Source organism: Pararge aegeria, chromosome 12 (genome assembly GCF_905163445.1).
Source record: "Pararge aegeria chromosome 12, ilParAegt1.1, whole genome shotgun sequence".
Lineage (NCBI taxonomy): Eukaryota > Metazoa > Arthropoda > Insecta > Lepidoptera > Nymphalidae > Pararge > Pararge aegeria.
This window is the reverse complement of record NC_053191.1, coordinates 9,187,227-9,201,795: the sequence shown is the minus strand read 5'-3', so window position 1 is coordinate 9,201,795 and position 14,569 is coordinate 9,187,227. Positions and strand designations below refer to the sequence as shown.

Genomic DNA, 14,569 nt, shown 5'->3' with positions numbered 1-14,569 from the left:
TATACCTATAAAATAGCAGAACAAGGTTTAATATTCAATTTTGTAATAACAATTGAAGGGTACCAGGCTTATTTAATATTGGTCTAATTTTTTTTTCTTTTATTGACTATTATAACATATCAAAACTCTTGTTTTATGATTGCTATGTTGTATGAGTATATAGTGCGCTATCCTTTTTGTATACTCATTGGGAGTATTGGCGCGCAAGCAGAGCCCAGCCGGCCGCCAGACGCACTCCCTCCACCGCACTCATTAGTTGCCCTGTTAGGCAGCCTACTTGAATAACAGTCTATGTACTTGTACTAACTATAACTATGTAGAATCGTAGTTATATTCAGAATCGTAGTTTACTCTTCTTTCATACTAGTAAACACATTATTTTGTTAACGAGAAAACAATATATTTTTAACTGGTATTGCGCTGTTACAAGGGTAAATCTGTGATTACGTTTATTATTGTTTTAAAAGACTGATTAATTATGGATGTCATGAACGTATTACTTCAGTTGCTGAATTATAGCTGCATTTCACTAACATAATTTTAAAAGCCCCAAGATTGGATATACATCATTCTGGCCTTGTTCCCTTCAATTGTCCAAATGACCTTAAAGTAGGTACTGATTTTGTTATTTATAGTATAAGTAGGTGCCTTTTTAACAAATTATTCTTTGTTTTAGCTAATGAAAAGAGTGCCATCACATCTTTGAGTAATAATGTACTGATACTAGAGATGACAATGACGTCGCAACAGTGATTACTGGCACTAAACTTTGTGGTCCAGTGGAGTTCAATTCATAAGACGTGTTGTCATTATAAGTACACGTAACTTATAATAAATTGATTTGTAAACATAACGATCGATTTCTTAGTGAATCTTTACTAAGAACATCGAATAAAAACATTTTTTAATTATATTCCTAGCGGTTGCCAGCTACTTCTGAAACGTATAGTCATTTTTTCCCATAAAAATGTATTCTACACAGTAAATTATGCCCATCCGCCGAGTCGAATTGCCTGCCCGCACCTCTTACTATTTTAAAGGCTTTCACATCATGCATTTAACATCATGCTTCAGCCTTTTGTGCAAAATAGCAGATAAAGTTTAAGTACCTATATAGAAAAAAATTGCTCGGACACTAAAGAAGTTGTTAACCGCTAGTAGGTTTACATAGTGAATTATTACTCAAAGCTACAGTATTACCTAAACATTCGAAAAATTAAGCACAACGTTCTAAATGAAAATGAAGTTATAATACGAGTGATTAGTTAGTTTTAATAAATAGTCACGGTAAATAGTAATGTCCAAGTTTTTCTGTAACATAGCTAGTTAGGTAGGTATTCATAAAATAAATATTATAAATATTTATCATATTAAAAAAAAGAATTAAACGTTATAAAAACATAGTGCCAAAAATACTATTGTATTTAGCGATTGGGTGTAAGGTTTATTAATGGTATTATATTAATAAACTACGGTGAGTTAGACTACCGTTGAAATGAGTAACTTTAGTATTTAATAAAACTCTTAACAGTCAAAAAAATATATTATCACTTGTGCTATAACCGAGACCAACGGCTTTAAACGTGACTCGAAATCAAGATCCTGGGCAGAATTTCTGGATGGATAACCCGATAAACTAACCAAGGCCCTTGCGATCCCTGTATTCTAACCAGCGAGACGAAAGATGTACAAGGTAGGTACAGGTACCTATTTAATAAGGTAAGGGCGATATGCAAAAAGGTAACAGCTGACTTCTGGTTCATAAGTTAAGTAAGTACTTAACTAGATTGATACTGAAGTTACTTTTTATTAAATAAAACTTTGATAAATAGTGTTAAATTATTAGAGAGAAATTAACTAAACTATAATATTATGTGTTTGTACTATTTATAATGATTAGTTTATTTTCACACCTGCAAGTAAATATCCAATTTTAGTCATCAACACGCAATTCACCAAGGAGTTCAGTCGTAGATCTGGCACCGGAAAGTTAGGTTTTATCATGTTTGTTTTTATGTTTTAGGCACGTGTTTTATGTATATCGGTGTTAGTTTATAACTCTGCTGCGCTTTTGAACTTAACTCAATATCGACAAATATGTGCCTGAGGCACCTACTTTGATAACGTAAGCTATACTAGGTGGCAGCCTAATTACAGTCACTCCTGCCACGCTTACGAAATTCTTTCATTTTTGTTAGTCTCTGTCTGCCTGCTACATTAGTGGCTATTAGGTACATATGTCGGTAATAGGTACCTAATATATTTTAATTGTTTGCCATTGAATTATAATCACACCTGCTAACTAAAATTCGTTTAATTTACTTACCAACGTGTTTTGCCTGATTATATAATTTATAAGTATGAACGTGACTTATTGAAATAAAATAATGAAATAAATAAAGGTGTTTATTCAAACCAATCCAAACTAAAAATTATTTAAAAAATTTAAATCGTTAATCGAATATGCATAAAGCTATCGTTTGTACCTCACGGGCAACATGCGTTAAGCCTTGCTATTTAGGATTAAATAAGCCAAACACGCAGAGGGTTTGTGAGACGTACTCTGTGGTGATGATGATGACGAGTCAAATAAATCATAGAAGCAGTGTATTTACACTAAAAATCTTAATTCGTTTCGGCGATGCAGGTATCACATCTAACTTACAGGCTGTTCGCTACGTTTCTACTACAGGCTACATACATTCATACCAATTTACTGGCTTGAGACATTTGGCTTGAGATTCGATGCAACTTCTAATAGCAAACACAAGCTTAGGATTTTACCTGTCCTTTAGTTAAAGATTGCACGCTCTGAATCCAGAACTCATTTTCGAGTATGGAAATGCATGAACATTGGAGTAAGACGCATCTTTGCGAATGGTTTTTCATACTTCAATATTACAAACGATTTCTGTATGTTATTAATTCGGTGCTGAAAGTAGTTTCTAAACGAAAAAGTCTAAGGTATTCATACCATGTTACTATCACTAGGAAAATGCTATTGTTTTTTAAATTGATTCATGTTTGTGAAATATTCAACGTGTTTTTTTTTTATTGTTTTATAAATCCCAACTGCTTTTTCAACAGGAAATTGAAACATTTTATGCCAGTTCTTTAAAGTGGACATCTTGGACTATATGTAAGACTATGCAGAGTGCCGACTTAAATTGTACTTACCGATTTATTAGCACAAAATTATAATAGAAAAGGCGCTATTTATAAAAGTGTAAATAATGTAATAGATAGGCTAGGTAAGCTATTTCGAATTACCTAAATCTTTAAAACCTATAGAAACTAATTATTTTGGTGAGAAGCTTTATGTTATAAAGCACAGTCACGGTGTAATGTAGTTTAATAATAATATCATGTTATTTATATAGATATAATTATTTGTAACGATAAAATATTATATTACCAAATAAAGACTACTTACATACATTCAATGGAAATATGTTTTTCTGTTTTTTTATCCTATAAATTAAATTTTTAGTGGGCACGTACTAGCTGTACTTCTCCAGTATTAGGTATATGTAGGTACTAACATTTTAATACATGGTACTTACAGTCGCCCGCGATTATTGATAAACACGGAAATCTTTATAATTATAAAATATTGCCCGATTCACTAACATTTCGAACAAGTTGCCAACTCGTCGTTTTCATACAGAACGCTAAAAATATTTTCAATAACGGGACGGGATAGCGGGTGTCCACCGCTTAGCTAATATTGGAAAAGTAAGTGAATCAGGCAGCTGATTAGCTGCGGATTGCACGTGTAAGACCATAAACCATCAGAGCATTGTGGAGAACTCTCAGGCATGCAGGTTTCCTCCGATGTTTTCCTTCGCCGTTGATGCAAGTGATATATAGTCGAAGTCTTACCCACCCTAGGTAAGATACTATATACTATCTATATACTAGGTAGGATACTGGACACTGGACTAGGTCTACGTAAGTATAGACATGAATAAATGAATAGATTGTACCGGAGCTATGGTGATACGCTTGACCGTACCAATAGGAATATCTTCCTCCGATCTGGTGGTATGCTCGGTGACGTGAGGTTCGACCATTCATCTTTGGATTCCTTGGAAGTTATGTTTATGTCCCTAGTTGTAGAAAATTTCGATAGCACGACGAAGTGGCGCCAGCTAGTTAGATTACGTGGAAGCCGCCATAAGATGATTCTCCTTCTCCTTTATCCTGGGCCTGTCTCCGTACTTATTTGGCCGGAACCATCCGTTGTCCGCTTGTACGGCTCCTTGCTGGGTCACTGCAGGCAACCGAGCTCACAAAAGAAAATTGGCAGGCCAAGTACTTCAGGTAGTGATGATGAAGAGATATATGAGAATGTATGTTGTGTGTTGTTCTGCTACTCCATTGCATCGGAGCATTAGGTACGTGTATGATGTATCGGTGTTTCATCTACCTCCATGCATGCTCTGCACAGAGGACTTTCCGCTATACTTACCTAGAATGTAAAGGTGTTTGTTTAGAGGGCGGTGCGACGTTATCAAGCCTACTACTGTCCTTATTTGTAATAGTTGAGTTGTTAGTCGTGAGTTGATGTTTGATATCTGATGGTCCATAGCTCTGAAAGTGTAGATGGCCTTTGTTTATGCAATCATGTGCTGTATTCACTGAAGGGTATTGGTAGGATCGTCGTCGGCTGTGTCATTTCCTGTGTTCCCATTGTGACCTCGTACCCATCTTAGTGTGACATTGTTTGATTTAGTTACAATTTTAAAAGCTTTATGACAGTCTAGTAAGAGTTTATATGAGGTCGTGTGGTTGGCTTAAGCTCTTAGTTCTGCCTGGCTGGCGCTACTGTTAATATTAAAACCTTCCTTTTCATCATGGCCGTGGCCGCTGCTGTGATGCCAGCGCATTCAGCCTGAAAGACAAGATTGTTTATCTTCAGCTTCGGGCAGTAGACCTCGCTCCTGTGCCTGAGTTTCATCGGTCCAAGTCTTCGGTCCATCCGTGTAGATGACGATTGCAACGGTGTCTGTTTTGTATGTTGGGTGGTCTGCTAGAGTTATTTTATAGTTCCTGTCTAGCTCGTATTGTTTCCGCGTTTTGTCACAGATCCACTCCAGTTGTGGACATTTTGTTGTTTCTTTTGATAGTATACTTATTTGTATTTCCTGTAATATGTGTATCCTTCCGCAGCCCATATCCTTTGATCTTTTGACGCACCTTGTATACTTTCAAACGCGGCCTAAGGCGCCACGTGGCCCTGTTGGGGAAGACCCGGTATAACCTATTTACTATTTAGCCACGCAGTAACTCGCTACGTTCGTATTCCTTTTAGTGCCTATTTGATCCTAGCACTAAATAGCGACTTCGTTTAGTCAGAATTTATGTTTCCTTGTTGTTTAAAGAAGCTTAAAACTCTTCAAACTAAAATGTTAATGTGTTGCCAGTATTAATACAATCATATCAGCATTATATTACTGTAAAGTTTTATGAAAAAAGTAACAAGCATCCATCTATCTATCTATCTATCCATCCATCCATATAAATATTTAATTTTAAAATTAGAATGAAGTAGGAAGGAGGATAGTATAGATTATACTATCTATAATATTATAATAATTATATATCAAGAAATAATAATTTAGAACTGCGCTGGTTTCGAACAGAACTCTTATATGTATGCTCTTTGTTACAACGCAATAAATAAGAAATGTCATGCATAATATACCTTTGCCTTTTCCCTAACTTATAAGGCAAAAAGTTAGGAGAAAAACAAAAATTAGAAATGTCACATGTTAGTTATCATGTCAAAGTGACAAGTGACAAGTGACATTCATTTTACTCCATTGTGTCTGTCTAATAAAAAAAAAGTAATGTAGGTATCGGTATTTCGTACTGAGTCGATTTATTTTAGAATAAAAGAGTGCATTTTGAATCAATTCTTAGAGATATAACATTTTACTCGTAGGACTGTATATATTTTCCTAATTAAATCACACAAGTACTTTCTCAAATAACTGTATCGTAGTACCTATTTGGCTTCAATAATGTCGCCTCGTAAACAACCCATTAGCTTGTACCAATTATGTATCAAAACTTCTCTTAGCTTGATAAATAACAGTTGTTATGCCATCGAAAAAATGTATCCGGAGGTCGAATTTAAAGAGTGTAAGAAGCAAAAAATATATGATTTGAAATGTTTCTTGATGGCTACATTGCCAGCCAGGTATGTACCAAGGATTTTTACTTATTTGTGCTAGCTACTTACTACATTTACTCTCCGCTTTTGTTAAATTAATTTTAGAACATGTTGGGTGGGCCAGTATTTTTGTTTTGGCACCAACTCTTGTCAGTTTTTCACATTAATACTGGGGATCCCAAACATATGATTTCTGAGATTATATCTTGGACCCCATGCTTTAATAGCCTAGCCATTAAATAAAGATTTATTAAAATAAGAGAATACATGAATGCTTGAAGGTTAGGCCTGCGGGGCCAAAACCCTCCTCATTGTTAGAGATCAGTGCCCAGTAGTGGCCTGGCAATGGGTTGATAATGTTGATGATAATGACGAAAGCTGTATTTTGTATCTGCCTTGTTAGTATAGTGGTTAGCATTATATAGATCACAAGGCCCTGGGTTAATTTATTACAAGGTTTTTATTTTAATAAATCTCTGTGAGGAAATTTCTGGTGTCCACCCCCAAGCCATCGAAAACATGTTAGCTGTAGGTTTCAAAACCCTGTACAATGATAGAGGAGGCCTGTTCCTAGCAGTGGAAGGTAAAAAGCTGGATGTTGTTGATGTGTTTATTATTAAATCTGTACTCATCTTCTGCATGTGGCTCAGGTTTGTTTGGTCCCTCATGCCATGTTGGCCGGTTGCGACCTATTGTGATGCCAAAATGATCCCAACATTTGAAACAGCTTTTATATTTAACAAACATATCCTAGGAACTACAGCCTAAAAGGTTTAATAGAAAATGCAATTTTTAAAAGGGCACATGCGTAAATATTTAAAATAAGCAGGTATGAAAGAAAATTTATTTGTGGGCAATAACTGTACAGGTCCTTATCTATATTTTATTTTCATATGAATATGTGAGCACCACTGAATAAAATTCATTGTATACTGGTTGCTCTCACTTGCAACTGAATCTTTTCCATTTGAAATGTGTTATTTTTATCCTAATATACAAATATTAGGCAGGTTTAGTTTTTTTTTTTTTCTCACTATGTAATATTCATGTATTAGACCGGAATAATAGCAGATGATAAGCATAATCACTAGCTTCACCAGCAACAATAAGTCTTTCTTACCCACCTCCTGCTTAATCTTATTGAGTCTCATACATTTAGCTCAACTATATAGCAGCAAGTGATATTTTATTGTTTAAAATACACATAACTTCTAAAACTTAGGGTTGCTTGCCGAGATTCGAACTTGGCCTGCGAAAGTAGAGGCGTTTATCACATGCTCTTTTCAGTTTACAGTGCCCTTAGTGTAATGCTACCAATTAAAAGTTTACTAATTGAAAAATATTTTTTTTATTTTTTCAAAGAAATATCATTAATTGTGTTGTGTGACTGTAGATGTATTCTCTAGCGTTGATGTGGTAAAAGATCACAGACACAGTATTCATGTTTATAATCATGATATATCATTACGATCGTGACATACCGAATGCGAAAAGACTAACCCCACTACTCAGCCTAAAATGATTCATAGATTTAAAATATGCACACTAATAAAACTTGTCTTCCGAAAAGCTAGGCAGGTACTCACACCAAAACAAGGAAGGTCATCCATAGCATATTAAAATCCCCTATTAGACTAATGGTATCTCCATGGGGAAGGTTTGCCCATAATCATCACGCTGGGCAGACGGGCTGATGGCCGCAGTAAAGGTAGAGGACGCTGCTGCCCGTTATCGGTTATATTCCCTTAGATGAGGAGAGGTGGTGTTCTAAACGGCTGTTAACACACTGCCGTTACCGCATGGAATGTAACCTATGCTAATAAAGTTTTCTTTGTTTCAGGATATTTGATGCCCTCTGTTTAGAAAGAATATGTTGCCGATACCGTGGTGACCCTCGTATTCAACTCCATGTCCTGATACATCCCAAGATGACTGTCTTTCGCAAGGTTTATGTTGACAATGGTATATCACAACACTTCTGGATCAAAACAGTCCCATGGTTTAGTCGTTTAGTCGTTCTTGACTTGAGATTCGCTTGTACTGATGAAATTCTTGAAATCATTGCCAGTAAATGTCTTCTGCTCGAAGAGCTCAATATTGTTTCTAGGGTTGATGTTTGTAAGTCCGTAATAAATGCTTCTGTCCTGATAAGGAATGTTTCGGATGTTGGTTTATGCTGTTTAAGGAATCTTAAGCAGCTACGCATACTATGGATGGACCCGCCGAGAAATGAAAAATCTAGTCGAGTCGGCCGATGTGTCACGCAAACTGGAATTATAATGCTACTGCGGGAGCTTCCTTATCTGGAAGAATTAAACATTGAGTCCTGCGATATCGGTTCCACGCTGATAGGCGCAGGTGTAGGTATTGGCCCTCTGAGCCTCCGGAAAGCGAATTGTCATTGTGCATCAGCAGAGGGTATTCGGAAACTAATTAAAATATGCCCCCATTTAAAAGAATTATCGGTCACGCATTTATCAGCAAATGATAAGGAGTCTATTTTGGAAGAAATCACAGCTAGCGAACTTAGGTTATCAGTGCTAAACATGTCCTTTTTTTCTTATACAGAATCTTTACAACGCCTATTGCAAGTACAAGGCAGATATTTGACTCACTTTTCTCTTTGGGATATTGACCAATCTGTGAATATAGACGCAGTTGTACACATAGGTCTCTACTGTCCCAACCTCGTCAGTCTTTGTCTCATGACGCAGTCTAATAATTTATTTATACCACCTTTCTTCAGACGACCGGATAACATTTTTTCTGAATTACGAAGTTTAACATTAGGCAATGAAAATTTTAAACTTGAAGACATGATCCTTTTTTTCCTGGAATTAACGACTAAAATGTCGAAACTTGTTTTAAAATATCAAACGAAATTGGTTGTGGACGAGTTATTATTATATGTATTAAAGAAAGGATATTTGAGCAACATCAGTATTTTGTGGTTGGATATCACTTTGGAAGTTTCAAAAGACGTGGTAACGCAAATTATACAGTCATGCGATAAGCTAACAAATTTAACGGTAGACCTTGTAGCCAATGACGTGATACAAATTCTCCAATATATCCACAAGAACAACCTGGATTTAAGATTTGGTGGGTATTAAGATGTTTCGTTGGCGTGAAGGGAAAACTAAATAAATATAAATTTAAGGTTGCAAGAAAATCGGCATTTAGTACGCCTGAAGTTTTTTTTGTAAACATGTTTGAAACGTTATGAACATTACTTATATGTATTGATTATTTTAACTATTGACTTATATATATGTATATAAATGTACAATATTGTAAGTTTCATCTTTTTTAACCTTGCCATATCCATACAAAACTTATCGGTATTATTATTATTCTTTATCCTAAACTAAGCTAATTATAGCTTTATCTCTGAGTTATCTACACCTAAATCAAAAAACAAAACATTTTCTTCTGTATTATTATAATACCATGAGCCATAAAGTCAAAATATTTCTGTTTTAAGACAAAATACGCTAACATTAAATTAAAATAATTTTAATTTTGTCAATAATATTGCTTGCGTGCGAGGCGTATTGAAGTATAGATAAAAAATATTGACAGTAAACATTTTTTATGGAAATTATAATTCGATAAACTTAGAAAACGTATTATTTTATTTTTATATTGTTTACATTTGTGTGTAGACAAAGCGATGTCTAGTTTTATTTAGGATTTAAAAATATATTGCCATGGCTTTAACTTTTGAATGGAGGTTGGGCGGACGAGGGTTACCTAATATTGTAATGAAACCACATCCAATTTTTTATAAAATGCTCATAAACACTTGAACTCATTAACATTAATTTCGTTTTCACACTTTACCAGTCAGTTTTTAGTCACAACATGCACAAATGGATATGTACCTAGATGTTTGTTTTGTCTTTTTAATGTATATGATGAGGATGTGTATAATTTTTCATAATATAAACTATATTTCTAATAAATATAAACCATGATGAAACATGATTATAAAGATACGGGTTACTCTTTGAATTATGAATGTTTAAAAAAGTAACACATATTTAGTTGTCTCTTTGCGCCGTCGATTTGTTGTACCTATAATTTAACTATTTAAACACTTTTTATATAGTGTTAGGTATTATTTTATTTTCATAAAATAAACATTAAGATTTAATTGAAAATTACTTTTATTTTACCTATTTACTTTCCTTTAAAGATGTTTATAGTCGTAAAAATGTAATAGGCCCGTTTTGACATTTGTGCAAGACCATACAATGTAACTTGGAACAAAACTAAAAGAAACAATAAAATAAAAATCAATTACATAGTGTTTTAAAAAATACGTATGCAATTTATAATTGTTGCGAAACTTTTCGAAAACAGTTACGTTCTCACTCTTTTTTTATTCTAGAGTTGTAACCATTTTTTTAAATGAATATCGAAAGCCGCCGCGCTTGGTTCTCAAAGCATAGCAAAAAAATTTTGAATTGACGACACTAGGTTCTAAATAATGAGTGAGTTGATGTATCTGACGAAGCGGCACATGACTGAAGCGTCCCCGCGCGCACTGCGCAGTTTTTCGTTCCCCATCTTGTAAAGTTGACTGTGCGCTCGTTTAAGTTTGATATATAGTGTTTACTATTACGTTAACTTTTGCTCTTCTACTTTGGATATTGATTTAAACATAGTGATTTGACTCGATTTTTGTGTTTGTTGTTATATAGTACAAACTCTGTTTCAACATGTTGAATAGTAGACGTATAATCAACAACAGAACGAACACTACAATACATAATCATATTAATCAAGTACTGATACAAACTTGAATTGATTTATCTTATGGTTCCATAACTAGTTACGTAGCGATGACAAATGTCAAAACGGGCCTATTACTTTTTTTCGACTATAGTACCTATGTACAGTGATCGCAAGTCAAGCCTCTGTTATTACCACTGGACAAGCTGTTGTAACTTTGTTTTTGTCTCCAACTTATAACTTTATGGACGCCATTTTCGCGCTTTTAAGCGTGACACTGTAAGAAAGGAATGTCCAGAAAACTAAAATAAGAATGACTAAAAACCATTATATTATTAGTTTGATGGACACTCATTTTACATGTCAACACATGTGAAATGATTAATTTTCAAATAGACAATATTTCAAGCTGTCATTTGTTTATAGATCGCCAGTCTAGTGTGTTAATTATATAGGTCAGTGTTGCAAGTAATCCTATCAGAACACTAGACGTATGGATTCGAGTATACAAAAATGTATGGCTCAATGAGGCATTGTTTAAACTCGGGCGGACTAGTTACAATTTCAGATCGGGCGACTTAAAGAAGTTAAACTTTGCAAACTGCGTGGTGATTCTGAAGTTTTTTGGACGAGAATTAAGCACAAATTGCATGGTCTCGTTTAAATACATTTCATTACATAAAAAAGTAGACAGAGAGTAGTCAGAGATAGCTCTCTAAGTAATAAAAGTACTTTTTCACTTAATAATAAAAATCGCACACAGCATGCGCATATCACCGTCAGATGAACGCTGTTTAATTAAATTTATAACTATAGATACAAGTGTAATGTAACAAAGATTTTAATTAAAATTAAATACGAAGTTTCACTTGTATCACGTGTACGTACCTGCATGCGTATTTTCTTTTGTTTGCGAGATATATTTCTTTATAGAATTTTTTTTTTTGTTAAAGTCAAATGTATTTTTTTAAGTATCATACAATTAATGACCTTTCTGTGTTCAGATGTGCATGGGGAGTTTCGAAATTAAAATAAAATATATATCAAGAACAACGATCTAAATGGAGTATTATAACAAGTCTAGTATCAAGAAATGAAACTGTAAAGTGACAGATGATAAATAAAAGAATTTTGAATAAGTACTTCTTTTTTTTATGAAACACCTACTTAATAATTATTGAACATAAAATTAGTTTTGCAGGTCTTAACTTTTCAATTGATCAGTAGCGAACTGAAAAGTATCTGCAACATTGTAATAAAAATGACTTAATTTGCCACCCCATACCATAATAGGCTTAGTAAAGATTTGCTTGTGCGAGCAATCGAGGAGTCTTTATCTAGCATGGTAGTTTTTGAACATCCGGAGTAAAATGAATCTTATTTGCATTGCATTAAAAATAAAATTTAGATCGGGCGTCTGACAGAATGTTTGTAAAACAAAAATCAGAGGTACAGGAATTGCGACTCAAAACAGGGGGCATTAGGTTAATTTTACTTTGACGATACAGTCGATTGCGAGCCAGCAAATCTTGTACTTTAACTAAAAGGCTTGAAGAACTGTCAACAACAGTGCAGTGGTACGTGTAACACGGCTAACTCCATACTGGCCCCACGTTTGGCGCCAGTATGGGGTAAGTGGGTTGCATTGATGCACATAAGGCACGGCTGGATCATTTAAAAGATAATCGCTTGTGCCTTTATCACACGTAAACATTGTATTGTTAACAGTTACTTTTAAAATTATAGGTAATTCACATCCGCATTTTAAAGCCTGCGCGTTAATATATGTAACATTTTTAACTGTTTTAAGAATCCTTTGTAAATGGGACGACAATAAAGACAATTGTTATCATAATATGTAACCTCATACACGTAGCTACTAGTCTTTAAATACTAAGTCGAATTTGACTCATACTTAAACATCTGAAAATAAGGCCACAAACTTAACTGACTCTTGTGATTAGTCACTAAATTGAACACTTAATGAATGAATATAAACTGGGCCAGTTAAGCTTTATTAATTAAGGTTGTTTATAATAGCTTACCTACTACTACTACTTTTTAATTACTTAATATTTACAGCTTTAAAGAAAAACTGCTTGACAGAAACCATGCAGTAGAATAACCGCGTGTCATAAGATTCTTTACATGATAGATCTCCACACAATTTCATCTATTCCCGCTGCAGCTGTTGCGGTTTAGCAAGTACGATAACATATAAAGAATCTTTGAGTTCTTAGACTCCCGCAGTTCAAATGCAGTACGATACGATTATAATCAAACAATATAACAAACTATAAAGTTACAAAAGAAAAATCCATATACACGACAATATTTACAAAACAACAGTTATATTATCACAATACTTTAAATTACTATAAATAATAGTTTTCTTAGTAACATGTGCCTCATAATAAAGCTAAATTACTCAGCACAAGATGAAGAGAGCTATGCTCGTAGCATCTTTAGATACGTTATCAAACCAGAAATTAGGAGATCCATAGAATAATAGGTTCATTACAGAGTTAGAAGTTACCGACATAGATCATCATCATCATCGTCAATATTATCAACCTATTACCAGTCCACTGCAGGACATGAAACTCCTCGCTGAATGATATACAAATTTGGGCGTACTCCGCCACAGTGGCCAAGAAACTCACGCACGTGGATTGGCAGACTTCACGCACCTTTGAGAACATTATGGAGAACTATTCGGCTGGCATTTTTCCCCACGATGTTTTCCTAAAGACATTTACAACACTAAATTACACCATACAGATTCTCATGCATTTATATATAGCGCGGAGTATAGCAAATTGAACATGATAATTAATTCCTTAAATTAAAATCGCACATAACTAAGAAAAGTAAGAGGTGCGTGCAGGGAATCGAACTCGTTCCCCCCCAAAAGATCTAGAGTTTCGACTCCCACCACTAGGCTACCGCGATTAACTTATTGATCCGCAAAGCTGAAGAGTAGGAGAGGAGGTGCTTAAAAGGGGTTAAGTAAAGGGTTCCTTATACACGTATTATTTTAAGGTAGATAGGTACAAAACTATGGATAGCCAGATTTGAACTGTAAGTCTAATATTATATTTACACTTCTCCTTAAAATTATGGATACTGCAAAAAAGTGTCTAGTGGTACCTTCAGACTATTGAAATAGCTAAATTTAAAGATGCCACATTTGATGATCTAATACTGCATCTGTAAAAATATGTATACCTATGGTATGTAACAACGAAAAAATTCAAATTCAAAATAGAAAATATGCAAAAATGTATTTAACACAAATCAGTATTGTAATAATTAATTTATACTTTGTAATTTGTACAAAAAGAAAATGTAGTTATAACTAAGAGCAGTTATACAAACCAAAATATCACTGTATCATATTAATAATAAAGCAAAGTCTAGCTCACTGCATTGAAAATATATAATTAAATCCATTAGAAATTGGAAGTAACTTTTAGCGTTAATTATTATTTATTAAAAATTACACAATTTTATTTTTACTACTTATAGCCAAAGTTAGGTCATTTCAGTAATCGTTAATATATATTATATTTTATCATATTTGTGGTAAATAGTTCTGTCCTTTTCCACAAAGAATGTAGTGCAGAATATCCAGCACTATCTCTTTAAAATACA

General features: G+C 34.1%; 1 protein-coding gene across 1 annotated transcript; it reads left to right on the top strand.

Annotated features, from left to right (window-relative positions):
• The first annotated feature begins 5,848 nt into the window (after nt 1-5,848).
• LOC120628097 lies at nt 5,849-12,048 on the top strand. Its single transcript, XM_039896314.1, has 3 exons — nt 5,849-6,205; nt 8,019-9,280; nt 11,920-12,048. The coding sequence occupies exons 1-3, from the start codon at nt 6,027-6,029 to the stop codon at nt 11,943-11,945; spliced, it is 1,467 nt and encodes a 488-aa protein (XP_039752248.1). The 5' UTR covers nt 5,849-6,026; the 3' UTR covers nt 11,946-12,048.
• Nucleotides 12,049-14,569: the final 2,521 nt, after the last annotated feature.